Source organism: Mya arenaria, chromosome 16 (assembly GCF_026914265.1).
Source record: "Mya arenaria isolate MELC-2E11 chromosome 16, ASM2691426v1".
Lineage (NCBI taxonomy): Eukaryota > Metazoa > Mollusca > Bivalvia > Myida > Myidae > Mya > Mya arenaria.
The window spans coordinates 45,345,505-45,364,165 of NC_069137.1; the positions used below are offsets into that span (position 1 = coordinate 45,345,505).

The window sequence follows — 18,661 nt, forward strand, 5'->3', positions numbered from 1 at the left end:
TTTTTTCCCATTTAATTGCCTCCATGTGTATAGTTCTAGGAGACCGACATGTCCATATACATATTGATAGAAAGGAGAATATAGCAATTACATTTGAATAACAATGATAGTGTTGCATTTTTCATTGATAATAACTTTTATAGAAACACTAAGATTTCTTCAATTTAAGAGCGTATAAATAAATAAATAATGAATATCGTCTTATTGTTTACTATCACCCGATGATATTGCTTGCCTTATGTGACCACATGCGCGTGAAAGTAAACAATCACTTTAACCACAAACAAAATATATACAAGTACAATTATGCAACAATAACCTCATTAGACATTGTAGTATTCTTCTGATAGCGCGTATAAAATTGAACTATTGCAAAAAATAAGAGTATTGTGGTTTGCTTGTTTCTCCTCGATATTACTATTTGCCTTATTTTTTTTATAACAGACACGGGTACAATTAAGTTAGACAAACATTTATAAGCATCTAGTTATGAACGCAAAATATTAATAAACAATCGCAAAAATACAATAAGAACCCCAGGGGTGGTACTTACTTGGTGCCGGGGTCGTGGCCGCTGCCTGGACCCCTCGGGCTGCCGTTAGGCCCACGAGGGCTACAAGAAAATTCCTGAGCATTGTCGGAGGATAAATGCCCGAGTTTCGTAGGAATGCGCTTTTTATAGATGCCCCAAAGCGAGCCATGGGCTCAGATAGCGCTTGTACTTAGATATGGCGCGATTTGGGTCACTCGCCAATGGGTTTATCTGCAAGTATGAATAGGAACATCCGCTGGGGGGAAGAATTTTGTTTGCAATTTATTGTTTTAAACTGTACTTTGTATTTGTATGAAACTATTAAAGAGATAAATTATCGTCTCTAACTCGGGTTAAACGGTTTAAACAAGTTTCATTTTCTTTCCTTTTTACCTAAAGTTGACATTGGTCATGTGACCTGGATGTTATTATGTGTATACAAACAGGTCCTGGGAGATGGTACCATCTAAACATTGAAAATACAAAAAAAAAATCTAGATCTATTTTTTTATTTACCACAACATTGGCTTGACGTGGGTGGTACAGACAGTGATTTGGTTATAAAAATAGAATTTAGATTAAAACGCTTCCGTCGCTATATATAATATGCATAGGTTTGCATCGCCCGGTGCGCAACTTATGTTATGTCAAAGCTAGGCTTTTTAAAAAAAAAACTTGGTTAATTTCCTTGCTGTGTGAAACTGGATGAACATACGACTTTCGGCATTCAACATCCAAATATAGGTATAAACGACATTTGCGACATTCGAGTTTGTATGCTCAGAGCACCTTCGCGAGATTCGCAATATTCAAGACATTGTCGACATTCGTAACATTCAAGATATTTATGACATTAGCAACATTCAAGATATTGACGACATTCGCAACATTTAATATATTGACGACATTCGCAACAACATTCAAGATATTGACGACATTCGCAACATTCAAGATACTGAAGACATTCGCAACATTCAAGATATTGACGACATTCGCAACATTCAAGATATTGACGAGATTCGCAACATTCAAGATAATGACGACATTCGCAACAACATTCAAGATATTGACGACATTCGCAACATTCAAGATATTGACAACATTCGCAACATTAAAGATATTGACGACATTCGCAACAACATTCAAGATGTTGACGACATTCGCAACATTCAAGATATTGAAGACATTCGCAACATTCAAGATATTGGCGACATTCGCATTAACATTCAAGATATTTACGACATTCAAGATATTGACGACATTCCCATTCAAGATATTGATGACATTTGTTACATTAAAGACAAGACGACATTCGCAACGTTTAAGATATTGACGACATTCACAACATTCAAGATATTGTCGACTTTCACAACAACATTCGCAACATTAAAGATATTGACGACATTCACAAAAACATGCGCAACATTCAAGATATTTACAAGATTCGCAACAACATTCAAGATATTGACGACATTCGCAACATTCAAGTTATTGACGACATTCAAGATATTGTCGACATTCAAGACATTCGCAACATTTAAGATATTGACGACATTCGTAACATTCGCAACATTCTAGATATTCGCAACATTCAAGATACTGACGACATTCGCAACATTCGAGACATTGACGACGTTCAAGACATTGTCGACATTTGCAACATTCAAGATATTGACGACATTAGCAACATTCAAGACATTGACGACATTCGCAACATTCAAGATGTTTCAAAAAGTGATCAACATTCCCTTTCAACTTAGGAAATTTTAATGCAGCCAGGTGTCCATTCGAGTATCCGTATAAGATGAAATACAAAAGGTAATAATTAAGTATAGGATGTATTAATTTGTTCTTTTAAGGAACTTTTGCCCTGAATTGTTAACATCTCTGTCGTACCTAGTATATAATAGCATAATCAACATTTAAGTATAATTTTTCATTACAAAACGACTTGAAGATCGTCATTGTCATCCTAAAAAGGAGTGACTGCATGTATAATTTTAAAACTATTATCAACTCTTGAAACAAACACTTATCTAAAAGAGCGAAGCATATGGTGTACTTCGGTTTAACTAAATGTCCCTTTCGCACGGGGGTAAAAAGTGGAACTGGTGAAGTTCGCCAAAACAAAACGCACTAGTTAAGTGCAAAACGCACCAATATAGATGAATAAAATACTGTTTAATGTTTCTTAAACGAAACAAGAGCGCCGTTGTGCGAACACCAACGCCCGTCTGTTTTGTTATTTTTCGGAGTAATATCATTAACTATAAAAGACAGCGTTGCTGACCTATTAAACATAGATGTGCTAATTGCCTTTGGCAACATATGTAACAAATTCCATTTGAATATCTGGAAAGGCTTTTGAGCTATGACAAAGGTTAAATGGGTACCGTTATAACAACGACGCCGACAAAAACACCAAGCCTACGACAATGCTTCCAGTCGTTTCTTTGAAAAACAGGCGATATTTATGCCATTTAAGAAAAAGTGCCAATAAGAATTCTAGCTGTATTTTTATAGAAACTTTAATGTTCATGTAAACAGTATTTAAATAAAGGTTTTGGAAAAATATAAGTACAGTCGAACCCGTTGGCTCGAACTCGCTTGGCTCGAATTTATCGTTGGCTCGATGTGGATGTAAGGGACCGATTTCTATTTACTGACTGTAAACATTCCCGCCGAGCCAACGGGGTTCGACTGTATGTATAATGTATTTCCGATTGAGAACAATCGACCTGAGGGCACGTGCGATAGCTGTTTACCATTTCAATGAATCGCGATTACGTTTATATTTATACTATTCACCTTTTAAGAGAAAATACGAACAATAATCGCCAAAAGCGGAACTGCTTGACACCAACATGCGTTTTCTATGTGAAATTTTAAAGAAACAGTTTTAAGATATGCAAGAGAATATATTCCATGTCTTCGTCAAGCCTCGTTACCGGCTTCCTCGTGGGAGAAAGAATATTATCACTTTGTGTATTGAATTGTTTATTTGTTAGTACTAAGCAAATCAAATACGTCTTGTTAATAATAATTCGATATATGGCCGGCCCTGAATCATTAGATAATACTAGTTAGTATCTCTCAAAATAATTTATTTCTGAATAGTACTGCTTATACATGTATATTTATTTATGTCTTCTGGCAAGAATTTCAGTGCAAACCGTCATTCAAATGATAAATAACTTAAATGGTCACTGGCTATAACAACCTTGTTTCTGCTGAAATAAATTTGTGTTTACTGTTCTGTTCTAAGAGCAAAATAATTATGTTTCTCAATAGTTATTTTGTTCGATATGTGCATGGCATGAATGTAAAATGAATTGAAAACCTTTTTTGGAGTTTATCACCCCAAACCATTATGTAAAAAGTCTGTCTTTAAAACTGTTGAACATGAACATCAAAGTTTCAGCTGGATCTCTGAATAGCACATTACCTTAATCGATATTTTTTACGAATTTTACATCGACGAAAAGTACTAGCTGTTAACCTTAAATGCACCAAATGTACGCTTACATCGCGGCCTATATGCTTTAAAAGTTCAGGGGTGGTTCCAAAATTGACGTAAGAGGGGATTAGATTTGGACCTTTTGACTTTCGGCCCTCTCTCAGAAATTTTTAACAATTTCTGGTCCAAAATAGTGCATTTCGAGCGTATTTTATTATTATTTTCTCCGATATTAACATATAAAGTAAACGATTTTATTTTACTTTTATTTTTTATTTATTTTTTATTTTTTATTTTTGTTTTATTTTTTTTATTTATTTTTTTTTTGGGGGGGGGGGGGGGCGCCGGGTGCCCCCATCCCTGGATCCGCAAGTGAAGTTTGTCCAAAAAGTTCATACCTTTTCCTACATGAGTAATGACAGTAACAGAGGACATTTAATGTCTTTTGAGCTTATCAAACAAATGTATCAATTTATTTGTCAGTGTGACTTCTATCGCTGAAAAGATTAGCTATGCAAATATTTATGTATGGATTACGAAATGGAACATTGTCTAGCACTCCATGAATTTTTATCCTACATATATTTAAATATTCATTCGTTATGAAGAACAAAACCGATAATGCATTTTTAAATGTGAAGCAAACCAATAAACACACACAACTGATAAAACTTGAACTTATGGAACGACAGCAGGTACAATTTCATTATCTCATTGACCTTTTTCCTAACCCAAAACGTTTCATAACTGCTTTAAAGGGACCAGACACCAGATGGTCCCACAATGGGCATATACAGTATTTCCTCCAGACAAGCTGCGAGCTAGCATGAAACCGATAATGCATTTTTTACATGATTTAAAGAATAACCGCCATTGTCATGTCGCTGTCTCAGCTGAGTTTCCCCGTTAAAAAGCGCAAAATGGTTTCTCAGTTTAAAAAAGCGCGGAATGATTTTTTTTCCGACAGCTTGCAAGTCATGTGATGGCTACACACACAAAACTGTCAATACGCGCATCACAACTCGCTGTCATTTCCAGCAGAGTTAAAGGCTCTTTCAAGGGTTTCCTTTGATCAATTGCATCACTGATGTTGATGACAAATCTGTGTCTACGTTGTTTCGCAGCAGTTTTCCTATATATACTTTTATATATACTTTTATTTCCTCCATAATGCTATGAAGAGCAAAACTACAGTTTATAAATGTACAACATACAAGTTTACAACATGACAGTATGCAATTAAAGAAATATTTAAACAGCATTCACACTTATATAATTCATTTTCGAGTACATAAATTGGAATTCCACGAAAATGGTATTACCAGACCTGTGTCTTTTTCATATTGCTTTATCAATATTTACTTAACTGTATAAGTAAATATAAAGCACAATTTAGAGACCAATATTATATACACACACTTTAAGACAATATCCGTATTGCATGCATTTCCTAGATACGAAAACGAAATATCTAGATAAATTTGCTTAATGAATATCACATCCTTTCTACAGATAAATAATACATATAAATAGTCATAACGATATATCAGTTATGATGTGCCAGCATGTTTGGGTTTATAAAATTTCTCAGAAAACTATGTGAACAAGCTGCAAATGAGGTTCACAAGATATACAGATGTGTTTCTTATGAGGCAATGAACAGCACATTCAATCAGTTTATTGCTCTGTATGACTGGCCTTAAAGAAATGAAACTAGCATAATTCAATGGAGTTGGTGAGAACATATCTCCACATCAAATGCCGTTTCGCATCATGAGCACTACAGAAGCAAATTCGATGCACAACTTAATTGTCTATTAATAAATCACAATGGGTGCATTGTCGTATATAGTCCCTTTCAGTTCTTAGACTAATAATATTCATCATTTGTCCGTTTCTTCCGGAAAGCCATGAAGTGTGAATATTAAGTATTTGAAAGTCACGTGAGGAGTACAGATAAATAAGCTGACGCTATTTTCAAAATAACTTGATTTTAAGTAAGAGACAACCCCGGTAACTTTCGAAGTTTAAAAATGCGCAAAATCTGCGAAAGATGCAAGTTTCGTTTGCGATGTGATAGATCAGTAAGTTAGATTCAATACGATGTATAAACGATGTCAATGTTATGTAAGTGTTCGACTATTTTCTTTTCTTCTTGCAATTGTATCATCTGGTGTCTAGTCCCTTTAATCTTATTTTAAAAAATGCTTACAAACCTTTGATCTAACATGACCGACATTTACTGACAGTGTACAACATAGAAATCCTTTGTGTTTTCGCTTATTCGCCTGTTTCTTTTGCTCCCCCACCACCCGCCCCAACCCCACCCAGGACCCCGTCTCTCATGTACGGAGACATTGTTGTTGTTGTGAAACTGAGTTTAAAATATAATGTTGCAAACCGTTTAAACACCTCTTAAGTATAAACTTAACTATGCGTCATCTCATAGCGTTTTGTCTATTTGGGAGCCTAACATTTGCAAATAACTACTGTGTTGTTCCCTAAAAAATAATTATCAGTATACAAATAACTTACAGAGTTTGCGCTTAGAAGCCTATTTTATAGATGTATGTGAAGTAAAAAAGATATCGATGAAATCTATGCATTTGGTAGCATTATATCGGAACTGGAGTTGTTCAGTCTGGTTAAAGAAGCACTCTTATATGGAGCAGAATTTGGGTATATATTCGCTGTTTATCTTTCAATTTCTATTTATCTAATTCATATTCGTATTCTTTAAATTCTTATCTATAATCATATAAATTTAAATTGATTTAAACAAGTTTAACTGCTACTTTTTAATTGACAGTTAAACATTTGTATTTTGATACTGCAGAATGTAAGGATCAATTGTTTCTACTTCTTGTTTAAACTACGTGATTAGATATTATGCTGCATACTTCTTCCTTTTCAATTTGAATAATTTAGTTTTAACTTATGATCTTGAACGTCCTTTCTTTTAAGAATACAAAGTGGGTTACATAACACTGAAATAAAATCTATACGAATGCACCTAGACGAATACGAACTGCAATAACACGAATACGAAATTACATTTGAAATTTAAATTTATACATTTGGCCGGGAACCAATATTTCCGTACAAGTCCGTAATTTCTGACGGTGTAACCGTTGAAATATTCTCTAGAAAAAAATCCACGAAATCCAGGGACGCGTGGGTAAGCGTTTGTTCAATATAGAGCAAAATTGCACAGAGTACGTATATTATGTCAGTTTAAAAAGTAGAAACGACTATTATCATTTCCAAACATTCGTTAAATAATGATAAACATTCATGGATTTAGAAAATCCGACCAGTTTATCAACGATCAAAGCACGCCACTATTTCGGACGTTTAAGAGAATTCGGACAACTGTGCATGTTTGTATTTGTTTGTTATGTTTCGCTACAGCCAATCTTTTCTGGTAAATTCTGAAACTCCCAGTAATTCTGTACACTTCTAGGTTACTCTGTGTAGTGCCTATCACTTGCCCATCATTAGGATGTGAACCCCCCACAGGTAATTGTCCAAATGCTATGTCCCCTCTATATGATATATCTCTATAATAAACACAAGGTTTGCAACGAGCCAGTTTTCAAATATCACACTGTCCATGTTACCAATTAAAGGACTTTTGCGAAACAAATTTACTGATACCATATACTGATTTAAAACAATATTTCTAAACCAAGGAGCCAAATTATCATATTGATTCTATCAATGGCAAATAATATTGACAAAGTAAACATGTGACAATCACCATTTGCAAACCGGCGCTATATACTCAATGTGGTGTGAACATTCCAGAAATGTTATGAGATTGTATGGGGGCGATATCGTAGTGGTATGGGTTGCCAGTTAAAACGGCCCCAAGTTAAAACGGCCCCAGGTTAAAACGGCCCCACTTTCGGTCAAAACGGCCCCAAATGATATTGAAATCGGTTAAAACGGCCCCATAGTAGGGTTTTGTTGTATAGGTGTGAAAGTTAACACATGTATTTATCTTAAGTATGGGGATTAAAGGAAGCTAATTACGTGTGAAAGTTAAATTATACTTAAGGCTTGCCATGGTGAGCAATGGATAGTATATTATGTGTGAAAGTTGACGCTTAAGGAGTAGATTATCTATCATTGAAAAGAAGTTTCAAGTTTGAAAAGAAGACCATTTATTATTATCATTATTTTGGTTATTCAAAATCGTGGACAGTTATTTATACCGTTAAGTATGATTTATCCATAGCAACGGGAAGATACACAAATATATCTCAAAATGAACGTTTATGTAAGTCTTGTAATATTAATTCAGTTGAGTCAGAATATAATTTTCTACTAGTTTGCCCAAGATACAGACAGTGAATTTTTTCAAACCATATTACTGTCACTGGCCATCTTTGAACAAATTTGAATCCTTAATGTCATAACAAAAAATATATATGTTATACTAGTATCTCAAAATTCATTTATTTTGCAAATAAGATTAGAATTTCGTTAATAATAATAATAAAAAAATATTTGTAGTAACAAAGTTTGTTTAATATTGCTCTTGTTTATTTTAATTGTACTATCCATTGTGTTGTATGGATATGTTTCTTGCTATGAACTTTGTAATAATGTTTTATGCAATGAAAGTCGGAAGTTGGAAGTACTTACAAAATTTACTTTTAATCCACAGTTCGTCAAAAGTGTTCCTTTTAAGATCATTATGCTAGCAAATTTTGTATTATGATACACAGTTTTCTGGGTCAAATGGAGGAAGGTATGTGTACATAAGCACACTTAAGCACACTTAAAGGAAATGTTTTGCGATAAATGATGATATTTGATGTTTTAAATAAAAAATATGTCTGTAGTGTTTTTGTTGGCATAATAATTTCTTTGAATGAATTTACAACTACATCACATGAAGTTTGAAAATTGTGATAAGCAATAATTAACCACTCTCGTTTTAAGAGTATGTTTAATGGTTATTGTGTATAGTTTTATTAATTTAAAACATCAACCACCAGGTTGATTTGGAAGGGCTATAAAATGTGAATGTTGTTATGTGTAGTAACAATTCAAATATGCCAAAATCTGTCTTGTATGTTTTTACAAGAAACAAAAAAGCCTTTTCACAGACTGCTGATTATTTCTTAATGTTATATATATAATCATAAGCTGCCTATAAAACTAGAATGCTGTTACAATTTATAAAAATATGTTTAATTGTCTATTTATAGATGCAACATGAGTCAACAAATCCGAGCTGCCCAACTGCTGCGAGAGGCAGCAAATTTGCTGCAATCACCGGTAACTACTGTGACAAGCACAGTACCGCCATCTACTGGTACAACTTCAACCAGCTCTACACCAGCTGTCCAAGCTATAAGATCGTTATTTGGACCATATAACAGACGGAGCTATGGACGTCGAGGGGGGCGAGTTGAACAGCCAGAAAAAAGACAACCGGTGTCATATTGGACACATAAGTTTGCTGTCATTCCCAGATGCAAACAGGTAATACTGAAAAGCATTATGTTCAAAATTAAGCTGCATAATATATGATTCATTTCTGTTTTAAGCTCATTTGAGCACAACATGCTTAGGGTGAGCTATTGTGAAAGGACTCTGTCCGTTGCGAGTCATCTGTCCGCCTGTCTGTTAGTCCGTCGTCAACAATTTCTTAAAATGACAACTCCTATACCGCTTGACTGATTTTCACTAAACTTTACAAGAATGATCCTTGGATGACCCTCTCTCAAAGTTGTTCAAATGGTGCCCGTCCATGGTACAAAAAGGCAGCAGGAGCTAAAAATAGATTTTCGAAGTTTAAACTTATAACAATTTTTTGTCTGAATCCGCATGGTATGGGGCTTTTATAGATGGTATGTATCATAATTTAGTGATGATACCAAGTTTGTTCAAATTATGCCCCTGGTGTCAAAAATGGCCCCACTGCGAAGATTTACATAGAGATACATGCATAAGGAAAGATTTAAAAATCTCCATGCCTGCAACTATAAGGTCTAGAGCTGTGATATTTGGTCTATAGGTCAAAAATGGCCCGCCATGAGGGTCACATTTTATTTACACAGTTATATTAGGAAAACTTGTAATATCTTCAGCTACAAGGTCTAGATTTTTATATTTGGTGTTCAACATTTACGGATGGTTGGTTACAATTCATACTGCCCTGGAGGACAAAATCTAGCACAGACAGAAGGTTCAGGTGAGCGGCTCAGGTCCCTCAGGGTCCTCTTGTTTAACATGAGTTGTGGCATTACTCTAGTATTCAATCACCAAAGTACTAATTTGACATGTGAAAATTCACAGGACAATTTTTAATTGAATGGCATTTTTGAAGGACATTTTAATTTTTTTCAAGAGACATTTACTACGATGCCAAAATTATACTTTTTTAAATGTCATTCTGTGCTCTTATTATTATTGCAAAGGTATTTCATGATAGCAGTTTTATAACAAACCATTTTACAGGACATAATGGCAGAAAAATATTAATTGATAGGATTTTCCAAATTTACCTCCGAAATATCTGATGAAGTTTCACCGTGACTGTTATTTGCCAGAACCTCCTGCTCCAGGTGTTATACTAACTGAGCTGCCTAAACTGTGATGATGTGCTAATTTATAAGTCACCAATTTAGTTTTAATGGTGCCGTGTCATACTATTTTGTAAATAAACAACTATTGTATTTGGGTCAGATTATTCTTCATTTGTTATTTTAGGAAACGGTACCAAACAGGGAAGAAAAATATGGGCTGTACTCCATGGGATTTGGCGAGAAGCGTCTAACCATGGTCAAGTCAACAAATTCGTTGGACTTTACCACTGCGTTGGAAAATGCCTTCCCGAAATTAAAGGCATGTGGGGGTTATGAACTTCTAAGGACACCTCCTGGAAGTCGGATATCCCTTGAAGTAATACCAATGCCCCCTGGAGGTTTCACTTCAACATATCTAGCAGATGAAAGCTGCCTGCAGGCAGCAGTTTGCTATCTTAGGCCTATACAAAAAGACCTTGATATCACAACTTGTGTAAGTATTCTAGGCTCTGTTTAAATTAAGTATAGTAACATACTTGACTGTGTCCCTCCTGACTGGGAGTTAATTGTTACCAACAAGACCCTAGTTAATGCTAAACCTGATTTCTGGGCATCCCTGTCTATCTATGAATTCTTTTGAATCAGAGCTGTGGTAATGGGCTAATGCTACACATGATTTGATTATTATTTAGTGAAGTAGAGCATTGAATATTGATTTTAGGACAATAATAAATTCTAAACGTTACATAGGATTTGAATTCAAAAGTAGGTACCAAAATTTCCTGCTGTGTGCTATGTTGCCATGCAAATTGCTCTGTTGGCAGATATGATTAGTTTTTTTATAAAATTATACTAAATACATGTATCTTAGTATTAGGGCCTTAAATATAAATTTTCCTAGTACTCCCATTTTGAGCGATATTATAAAGAGGGCTGCTTTCTACGAAAACATACATGTGCAACAAGCTCCAAGACACTGATACACATATGAACAAAAGCTATATATGACCTCTTGTTACAGAGATAAAAAATACTTTCTTTTTTTTCTGGTTGTTTATATATAATGTAATCTTTTTTAAGACTGAAATGGACGGGGATCAACCAAGTGAGGCATGTCTGGAGTGCGGGGAAAACATTCCATTACCCCTGTTACGGGATCATGTGGATGGCTGCAATAAATTGGTAAACCTAAATATCAACATCTGGTCTTATTTCAAACCATCTAATTCGTATGTCCCCACCCTGGGAAGCTTTTAGCTAAATTGTATAGAAATAGGTTGATATTTACATCTATCAATAATGAAAGTATGTGAACATTTTAAATCTAACCTCTAATGCGAGAGATCTATGAACACATTATGTATACTTTTTGCTACTATTTTTGACCTATGGTTGGTTAAAAAGGAAAGGATATTATTAAAGATATCAGAGATGTGTAATGCTAAGAGTTTTGTTTAATGAATTTGGTGTTACTTTACGGAATAGGTATAAGTTTTGTGCTTAAGTTGTTGTTTAAAATGTATAAAAACATGTGCACCTTTGATTCCCAACACTAAGTGTGATTATAAAAAATATGTTGCTTGCTTTTCTTGTAAACCTATGTTTACTAAGCGAGAGGAAATCCTACAAATTCACTTAAACTACAGACATATGACCCAAAAATATGATTCAAGTTTCTTTGTGAATAAAATCTGGACCTCTTCAATCTAAAAGTTTAGATTTTATTTTGACTAATAAAATGTGTGCTTTTTTTGGTCCTGTGGCAGGTATCATTTGAACATAAGCCTACATGCATTTCTGTTGTTCCCCTTTTACCAAAAAAATCTTGACATAAACTTAGCTTGTTTAAAAATAAGCACTTATCTTTTTTTTTTTTCAGGAAATGTCTCCTCCAAGAAAAAGAAACAGAGTTCAGACACAGACTCCAGTTTGCCAGTTTGCCTGTGTAAGATTTTTTTTGTTAATTCAAAATTTTAAATTATACATATTGGTTGGTAAGAAGGTTTAAGAAGTGCCATTCATCTCCTCCTCATTCAGCTGTTTCAGTGTATAAAACACAACCATACCAAATTTGAAGGTAATTTAGAAATCGCTTACAGTTCTATATATTTTTACAAAACCTTAACAAAACTTATCGTAGAGTATCTACAGCTGTTAGTCTGATATGCATTTGTAATGCATGGAAACAATGCCCTTTTTGTTACATGGAAAAAGGAAGTGTAACACTCTGCAACTGTAATACCTGAAGCCTGATATTCTGAATATGATTATGATATATCCCTGTCTTGTTTTGTAATGAGTGTACCAACTGCTCAAAGCTTCCCATCTATTTTTAAGACTTCATATTACTTGTGTTAGTAGTCAACTACCATTTGGAAATGTCACATTGGTTATAAAAGTTGTCATTGTCTTTGAAATTTTATTTAAAGTTATGTCTTTCATTCTAGATCACTGTTAAAGTACAGATATATATGGATACTGTTAAGGACATGCTAAGGAATAGATAACAAGTGTTTGTTATTTATAATTAGCCATGTCATGAAAAATGCATTAAAATTATGTTTTCAACAAACAGGTTCCAGGATCTAGCTGTACAGAACTAGCTATGTAATATTTTTCTCAGAAATGTTAAGTGTTTTTGTTATGTTTTCATTAACTAGGTTTTCAACCAGTTTACATACTTTGTCATGTATTACCTTCGATTGAAAACCTGGTTTGGGGTATTAAGGTGTTTTTGTTCCTTTGGGTTGTTCCAGGAAAAATAATGACAAGATTTGGAATGTTCACCAATGCATTTATTGCTTAAAGTGAGGGTATGCACTGGATACGATTGTGCTGCCTGGGGTAATTTAGCAATGTAAACTGTCATGTGTTGTTTTGGAATTCGGTTGGATGGGTCAGTGGTGGTGGTGGCAGTGCCCCCTTACTTAAGTGGAAGTCATTCACACACCTCACCCCATCCTATTTATTCCTGGAACAGCGCATAAGTTATATGTCTTCACACTTGCTGCCATGGTTGTATTGTCAGTTATTATTGTAAGTTATTTGTTTGTATTTTATTTGTTGCACATTCCTAAGTTCAGTTACAATTTTCTCCATGTAGTTTTCCATTTGTAAGTGCCTAGGGGATTCATACGCTGGAGTACAACAGCACTTGAATTTCTTCTTCAGTTTAACCCTAGTGCCCCGGGTCCATTTTTGCAATTTAAACTTACTTATCTTGCACTTATATTCGTAATCATACTGTGTCCTGATAAATACATTGGAGGTTAATTAAAATAAAAGTAAAACTATATAAAATGTTATTAATAATACTGATTGAAATATAAAAAGAAAATCTTTGAATCATTGAAAATAGTGAATTATAAAATTCACTGAATCTCGGGGTTGGAGGGGGGGAGGGGGTCAAAAAGATAAGCCTCCATTAGATGGAATTAAAATTATTAGCTTGATTGTTGTTTGTTATGATGCTTTTGCATGGGTGTAGACTGGTAGCTAAATGTGCCATAACATATGGCTTGAAACCAAAAAGTGTTTAAGGCTGTATGATACAGGAAGTAAGGTACAAAAAATTATAAAGCCTCTAGCTGATCTATACAGTTTTTTTCTGTTTTATCAAACTATCTTGAAAATATTTGTATTTTGCATTTTACAGACGTTTTAGACAGTAAATCATTCTAGTTTTTAGCCCACCTGAGCACAACCTCAAAAATCTTCTTGTCTGAAATCACAAGGCCTTGTTATTTGATATATAACATCACCTAGTGGCCCTCTATCAAGATTGTTCAAATTATGCTCCTAGAGTAAAAAGTGGCCCCGCCCGAGGGGGGATAACAAGCTATGGCCTGGGGCTTTACTATTTTGTTTGTTACTGTAGCATCACCTACATTGTAGTTGTCCTCTATCAAGACTGTTCAAATTATGTCTATGGTTTCAAAACTGACCATGCCCAAGGGCACACAACTTTTTTACATAAGAGTTTTATAGGAAAAGTTTAAACAACATCTCCTCTTAAACAGTTTGACGTATAAAGGACTATTCAGATTGGTGGTCAGTGAAATATTTTATTCATGATTGTAATTTAAGTCACATCCAAGGAACATTAGAACATTCTGGAAAAACTAGACAGTGAAAGTCCTTCATAATTAAAAAAAACAACAACACATGTTAAGACATCGTTCGTCACACAAATCCATTTTCAATGAAATCTGACACAGAATATTTTCAGTATCATACAGCCTTAACTGTGGCACGAGACTTCAGAACTGAAAATCAAATGGCATTTCATTTCTATGATATTTTAAGCCTTTATATTCATCTTTACTATTTCAGACAAAAAGAGATGGGTGTATGTCCAGTTTGCAATGGCAGTTTTGAAGTGAATGTTCTGGAAGCACATGCATCAGGGTGCGGAATTGATACAATAACAGCTGGGGGTAGTGAAAGGTACATCTTAATAATGATTTTAATGTCTTGCTTAAGAATATTGTAAGAAAAAGGTGTGGGGGTATTTATCACATTTAGTGATAGCTCTAGTTCAGCTCAGCTGAGCATGAAGTGCTCGTGGTGAGCTATTGTGATCGCCCTGTGTCCTTCGCCGTACATCTTGATCCTTTGGTGACACACTTCCAAAGTTGTTCAAACTGTTTTGTTCCATTGTGTAATTAAGTGACAGGTCACAGGAGCGAAAAAAAAACTCAAAATGAAAACTTAAAAAATGTTCTTGTCTAAAAGGCATGGCGCTTTGATATTTGGTATGTCGCATTATTTAGTGGTCCTCGACCAAGATTGTTCAAATTATACTCCTTGGGTCATAATTTGCTCCGTCACATGGGTCACATAGAATCATATTTAAAATTCAAACAATATCTGCTTTTAAAGTGTGTGATGGATTTTATCCAAACTTTACAAGAACGATACATAGATAACCCTCTCTCAAAGTTAATCAATCCGTTCTGTTTCATTGCACCTATCCTCAGGTGAGCCCTTTGGGGCCAATGCCCCCCTTGTTTTACTTAACTGCAAATTTTATGTTTTTTAAGAAAAATGAATCTATGTCTAGGGCAACTTTATCTTACTCTCAAAATAATAATTACAAGGTTTATACAAATTGGCAGACAATGCAAAGTTAATATTTGAGACTTGTGAGGAAAGTGCCTTTTTCATTTACATAGATAATGCATCTTTGTTTGCAGCCTGATGGACCCACAAACCGACTTCGAGTCAGCACTGAATGACAGATTTGACAAGATGGTGTTGGAAGGGTCATGGCCTATAAATGTTGTCCGACGCCATTTTAATAACACTGCAATGGAGGAACTATCAAATGGCAACATAAAAGACTGGGGGAAAAAACTTAATGTAAAATTTATTGGAGAAGATGGGGTTGACAGTGGGGGGCTCACACGAGAGTTCTTCTCCTTATTATTTGAAACATCTCCTGTGTTTGAAGATAATGGTTTCAGCTACAATGCTGATCTTCTTGAGAAGAAACATTACCAACTAATGGGAAAAGCCACTTCAATGGCCATACTACATGGTCACCCTGGACCTCGAAACTTGAACAGGACAATTGTTGACTTCATCCTTGAAAACAAAGAGCCGGAAGAAATCCCAGAGTGTTGCATTCAAAATGCAGAGGTCAAAGCTGCTATTGAAGAAGTAAGAACACATATTATGCCCAAGAGTGTCAGTGTATATACAGATGATTTCCAGGTTCTATTGTAGCCGAATTCTATTTTATAGTAATATTAAATAATAATTCTATTAAAGATCTTACATTCTGTCAACATTCTCGTACACCTACGCAAATGGGAATTGGGTTAAATTGTCTAGGGTTAAAATAGTGTGCCATCAAATGTACTGCCTCAAATCTGAAGTTTTTACATAATAATAATAGCCTTGATTGAAATTTGTTAACTGATTTGTATGTTCATATAAAAGTCTCCTTAATCAATTTGGGGTAAATCAAAAGGATCTTCTGGCCAGACCGAAAAAAAAGATGTGATTAATGATTTGGAATTAAACATTTCTTTGTATTTGTTTATATACATGTATATGCATAAGAATGCTCCAACAAATGTTTAAAATAAATCATAGAATGTTCTGGATAGCTGCTTTATTCTGGATAGCTGCTTTAAACTTGTATTAAAAACTTTATTTACAGATTTCCACTGCCACTAAAGAAACCATAGGGGACGTATTTGAAAGACACAGCCATCTATTGGAAGCATCTGGCTACAAGCAACTGCTGTCGGTCAGCAATAGGGACCGCGCAATCCGTACCATGAAATTTTATTATTGCTTTTACAAGTACATCCCCCCTATGCTGCAGTTCATTGAAGGTACATCTAAATTTCGGTTAGTTCATTTGAATTGTAAGCAAGATGCTGCGAATTGTAAACAAGATGTTGCATCAGACATATTACATAAATCATTACATTGTTGAAAAGTATTTATTTCATTTTAATCATTTTTCTTAACCAGGTACAGCTACAGACTGGAATATTAGTATTCCATTATTTGTGATATCTGATCTGAAGTAATGTTTCCATTGTCATAGCAATTCAAACAAAACATATTGGTTTTCTGCAATGTGGATATTACAGATATCAATATTAACAAATTTTAATTTGTTATTAATTTTGCAAAAATGTGTTCAAATTTGACATTAAAGGTTTCTGTGAATGTGGCATTTAATATTTCAAATAATGAATGTGTAATAATATATGTATGTTAAGAGTAAAGCACCCAGTTTTTATGTTAATTTTACTTATTTATGACATATGTATCTTAAAAACAAATATGTTTATAGTACTAAAAATTGTTGTTTTATTCTCCGAATACATGTAAAAAAACAGTAATAAAAGTAGTTTGTATTCACAGGTCTAAAGTTACATGACATGCTGTTGCTGCTGACAAAACATGGAGAGAATGGTCGGGCACTTCTCTGTTGCGACACCAAGAGTACCTCAATGTCTGATGTGCTAGCCTTCTTTGTGCCAAAATTCTCCAAGTCAGAGCATGAAAAGGCAGATGAAGAGATGATCGTATACAACTTCGGCAAATTCCTGAAGAAAGTTGAAAGTGGGTAAATGTTTTCATAACGGGGCTTGTTTGTCTCATTGAACTGATTGCATTTTCTGTAATGACATTGGTTAATAAAATTCATGTTTTGATTACTACATATGAATAAGTTATACACCTTGTTAATAGAAGTAATTGTTAAAATGTGGGCAACACCCTCCAAATGTATGTTTTTGTACTTCCCTGCTTTACCAAAAAAGAAACTAATAATTACATGCATTGTACATACCTTATTTATTATTATTCAGATGCCATCTCCACAGATTGGGTGAAGATGAATAGCTCCGAAGAATCATTGAAGGAGGTTACGATCAACCTTGGTGATGTTCTGCAAGCCCTTATAGGATGCAGGTCTCTGCCCAGAAACATTAAGTCTGGAGAAATGGAGTTCGACCATTTGTCTAATCAATTATCATATGTAAATACATGTGCACCATCAATAATATTCACAAGAACGAAAGAACTTGTCAACTATGAAAAACTTGAACACCATCTGATTTGTATCATTGTTGAAGCTGAAGGCTTTGGATTAGCTTGAATGACTGTTGTATAGCACAATTTAACTCTGACCTGACTCCTTTGCATTAACATCTATTAACGATTCATCACACAATTTTTGGTGATCAACACCTCACCTACCTTTCATTTCAGCAGTTTACATATGTACAATTGTAAAATCCCAAAGGTTGCCTTTCGAAATTGTAGCTTTATATTATCGATTTTTTTCTATGGCAATAAGCATAAACATCTACATGTAGTGATTGTGATAGTGTGAATTTAAGCACTGTTGTATAAATGGGCCTTGTAAATTTTGGTTAAGAATTAAGAATATTTTTCTGGAAAATAGTTGCAATGTGATAGATAAGAGGCTATTCTAAGTATTATTGCATTTTCTGAGAAATTAAAGCACAATTCTATCTTAAGTATTGATGTTTAAAACATCTTTGTGCTTCAATAAGTCATATAGTTTTTTTTTACGTAGAGCTTTCAAACTTTGTACATTGGTCGTATATCAGACAAGGAGACTGAGTGAAATAAAATCTT

The 18,661-nt window shown here is 34.3% G+C and overlaps 2 protein-coding genes across 2 annotated transcripts; both read left to right on the plus strand.

Annotated features, from left to right (window-relative positions):
* Nucleotides 1-7,143: 7,143 nt before the first annotated feature.
* Nucleotides 7,144-10,911, plus strand: LOC128221712 (uncharacterized). The gene is made up of 4 exons (XM_052930313.1): nt 7,144-7,167; nt 9,209-9,485; nt 10,716-10,854; nt 10,892-10,911. The coding sequence occupies exons 2-4, from the start codon at nt 9,216-9,218 to the stop codon at nt 10,909-10,911; spliced, it is 429 nt and encodes a 142-aa protein (XP_052786273.1). The 5' UTR covers nt 7,144-7,167; nt 9,209-9,215.
* LOC128221714 (E3 ubiquitin-protein ligase Itchy-like) lies at nt 10,823-18,155 on the plus strand. Its single transcript, XM_052930314.1, has 8 exons — nt 10,823-11,024; nt 11,612-11,713; nt 12,411-12,476; nt 14,864-14,977; nt 15,727-16,192; nt 16,698-16,875; nt 17,417-17,617; nt 17,866-18,155. The coding sequence occupies exons 1-8, from the start codon at nt 10,954-10,956 to the stop codon at nt 18,153-18,155; spliced, it is 1,488 nt and encodes a 495-aa protein (XP_052786274.1). The 5' UTR covers nt 10,823-10,953.
* The last annotated feature ends 506 nt before the right edge of the window (nt 18,156-18,661 follow it).

Bases quoted from the DNA above. Each gene is read 5' to 3' on its own strand.
- LOC128221714 (XM_052930314.1), top strand. From the start codon at position 10,954: ATGAAAGCTGCCTGCAGGCAGCAGTTTGCTATCTTAGGCCTATACAAA. The intron at 11,714-12,410 runs GTAAACCTAAAT...TTTTTTTTTCAG, and splicing joins TGGATGGCTGCAATAAATTG to GAAATGTCTCCTCCAAGAAA. The intron at 16,193-16,697 runs GTAAGAACACAT...CTTTATTTACAG, and splicing joins TCAAAGCTGCTATTGAAGAA to ATTTCCACTGCCACTAAAGA.
- LOC128221712 (XM_052930313.1), top strand. From the start codon at position 9,216: ATGAGTCAACAAATCCGAGCTGCCCAACTGCTGCGAGAGGCAGCAAAT. The intron at 9,486-10,715 runs GTAATACTGAAA...TTGTTATTTTAG, and splicing joins TCATTCCCAGATGCAAACAG to GAAACGGTACCAAACAGGGA. The intron at 10,855-10,891 runs GTGGGGGTTATG...ACCTCCTGGAAG, and splicing joins CTTCCCGAAATTAAAGGCAT to TCGGATATCCCTTGAAGTAA.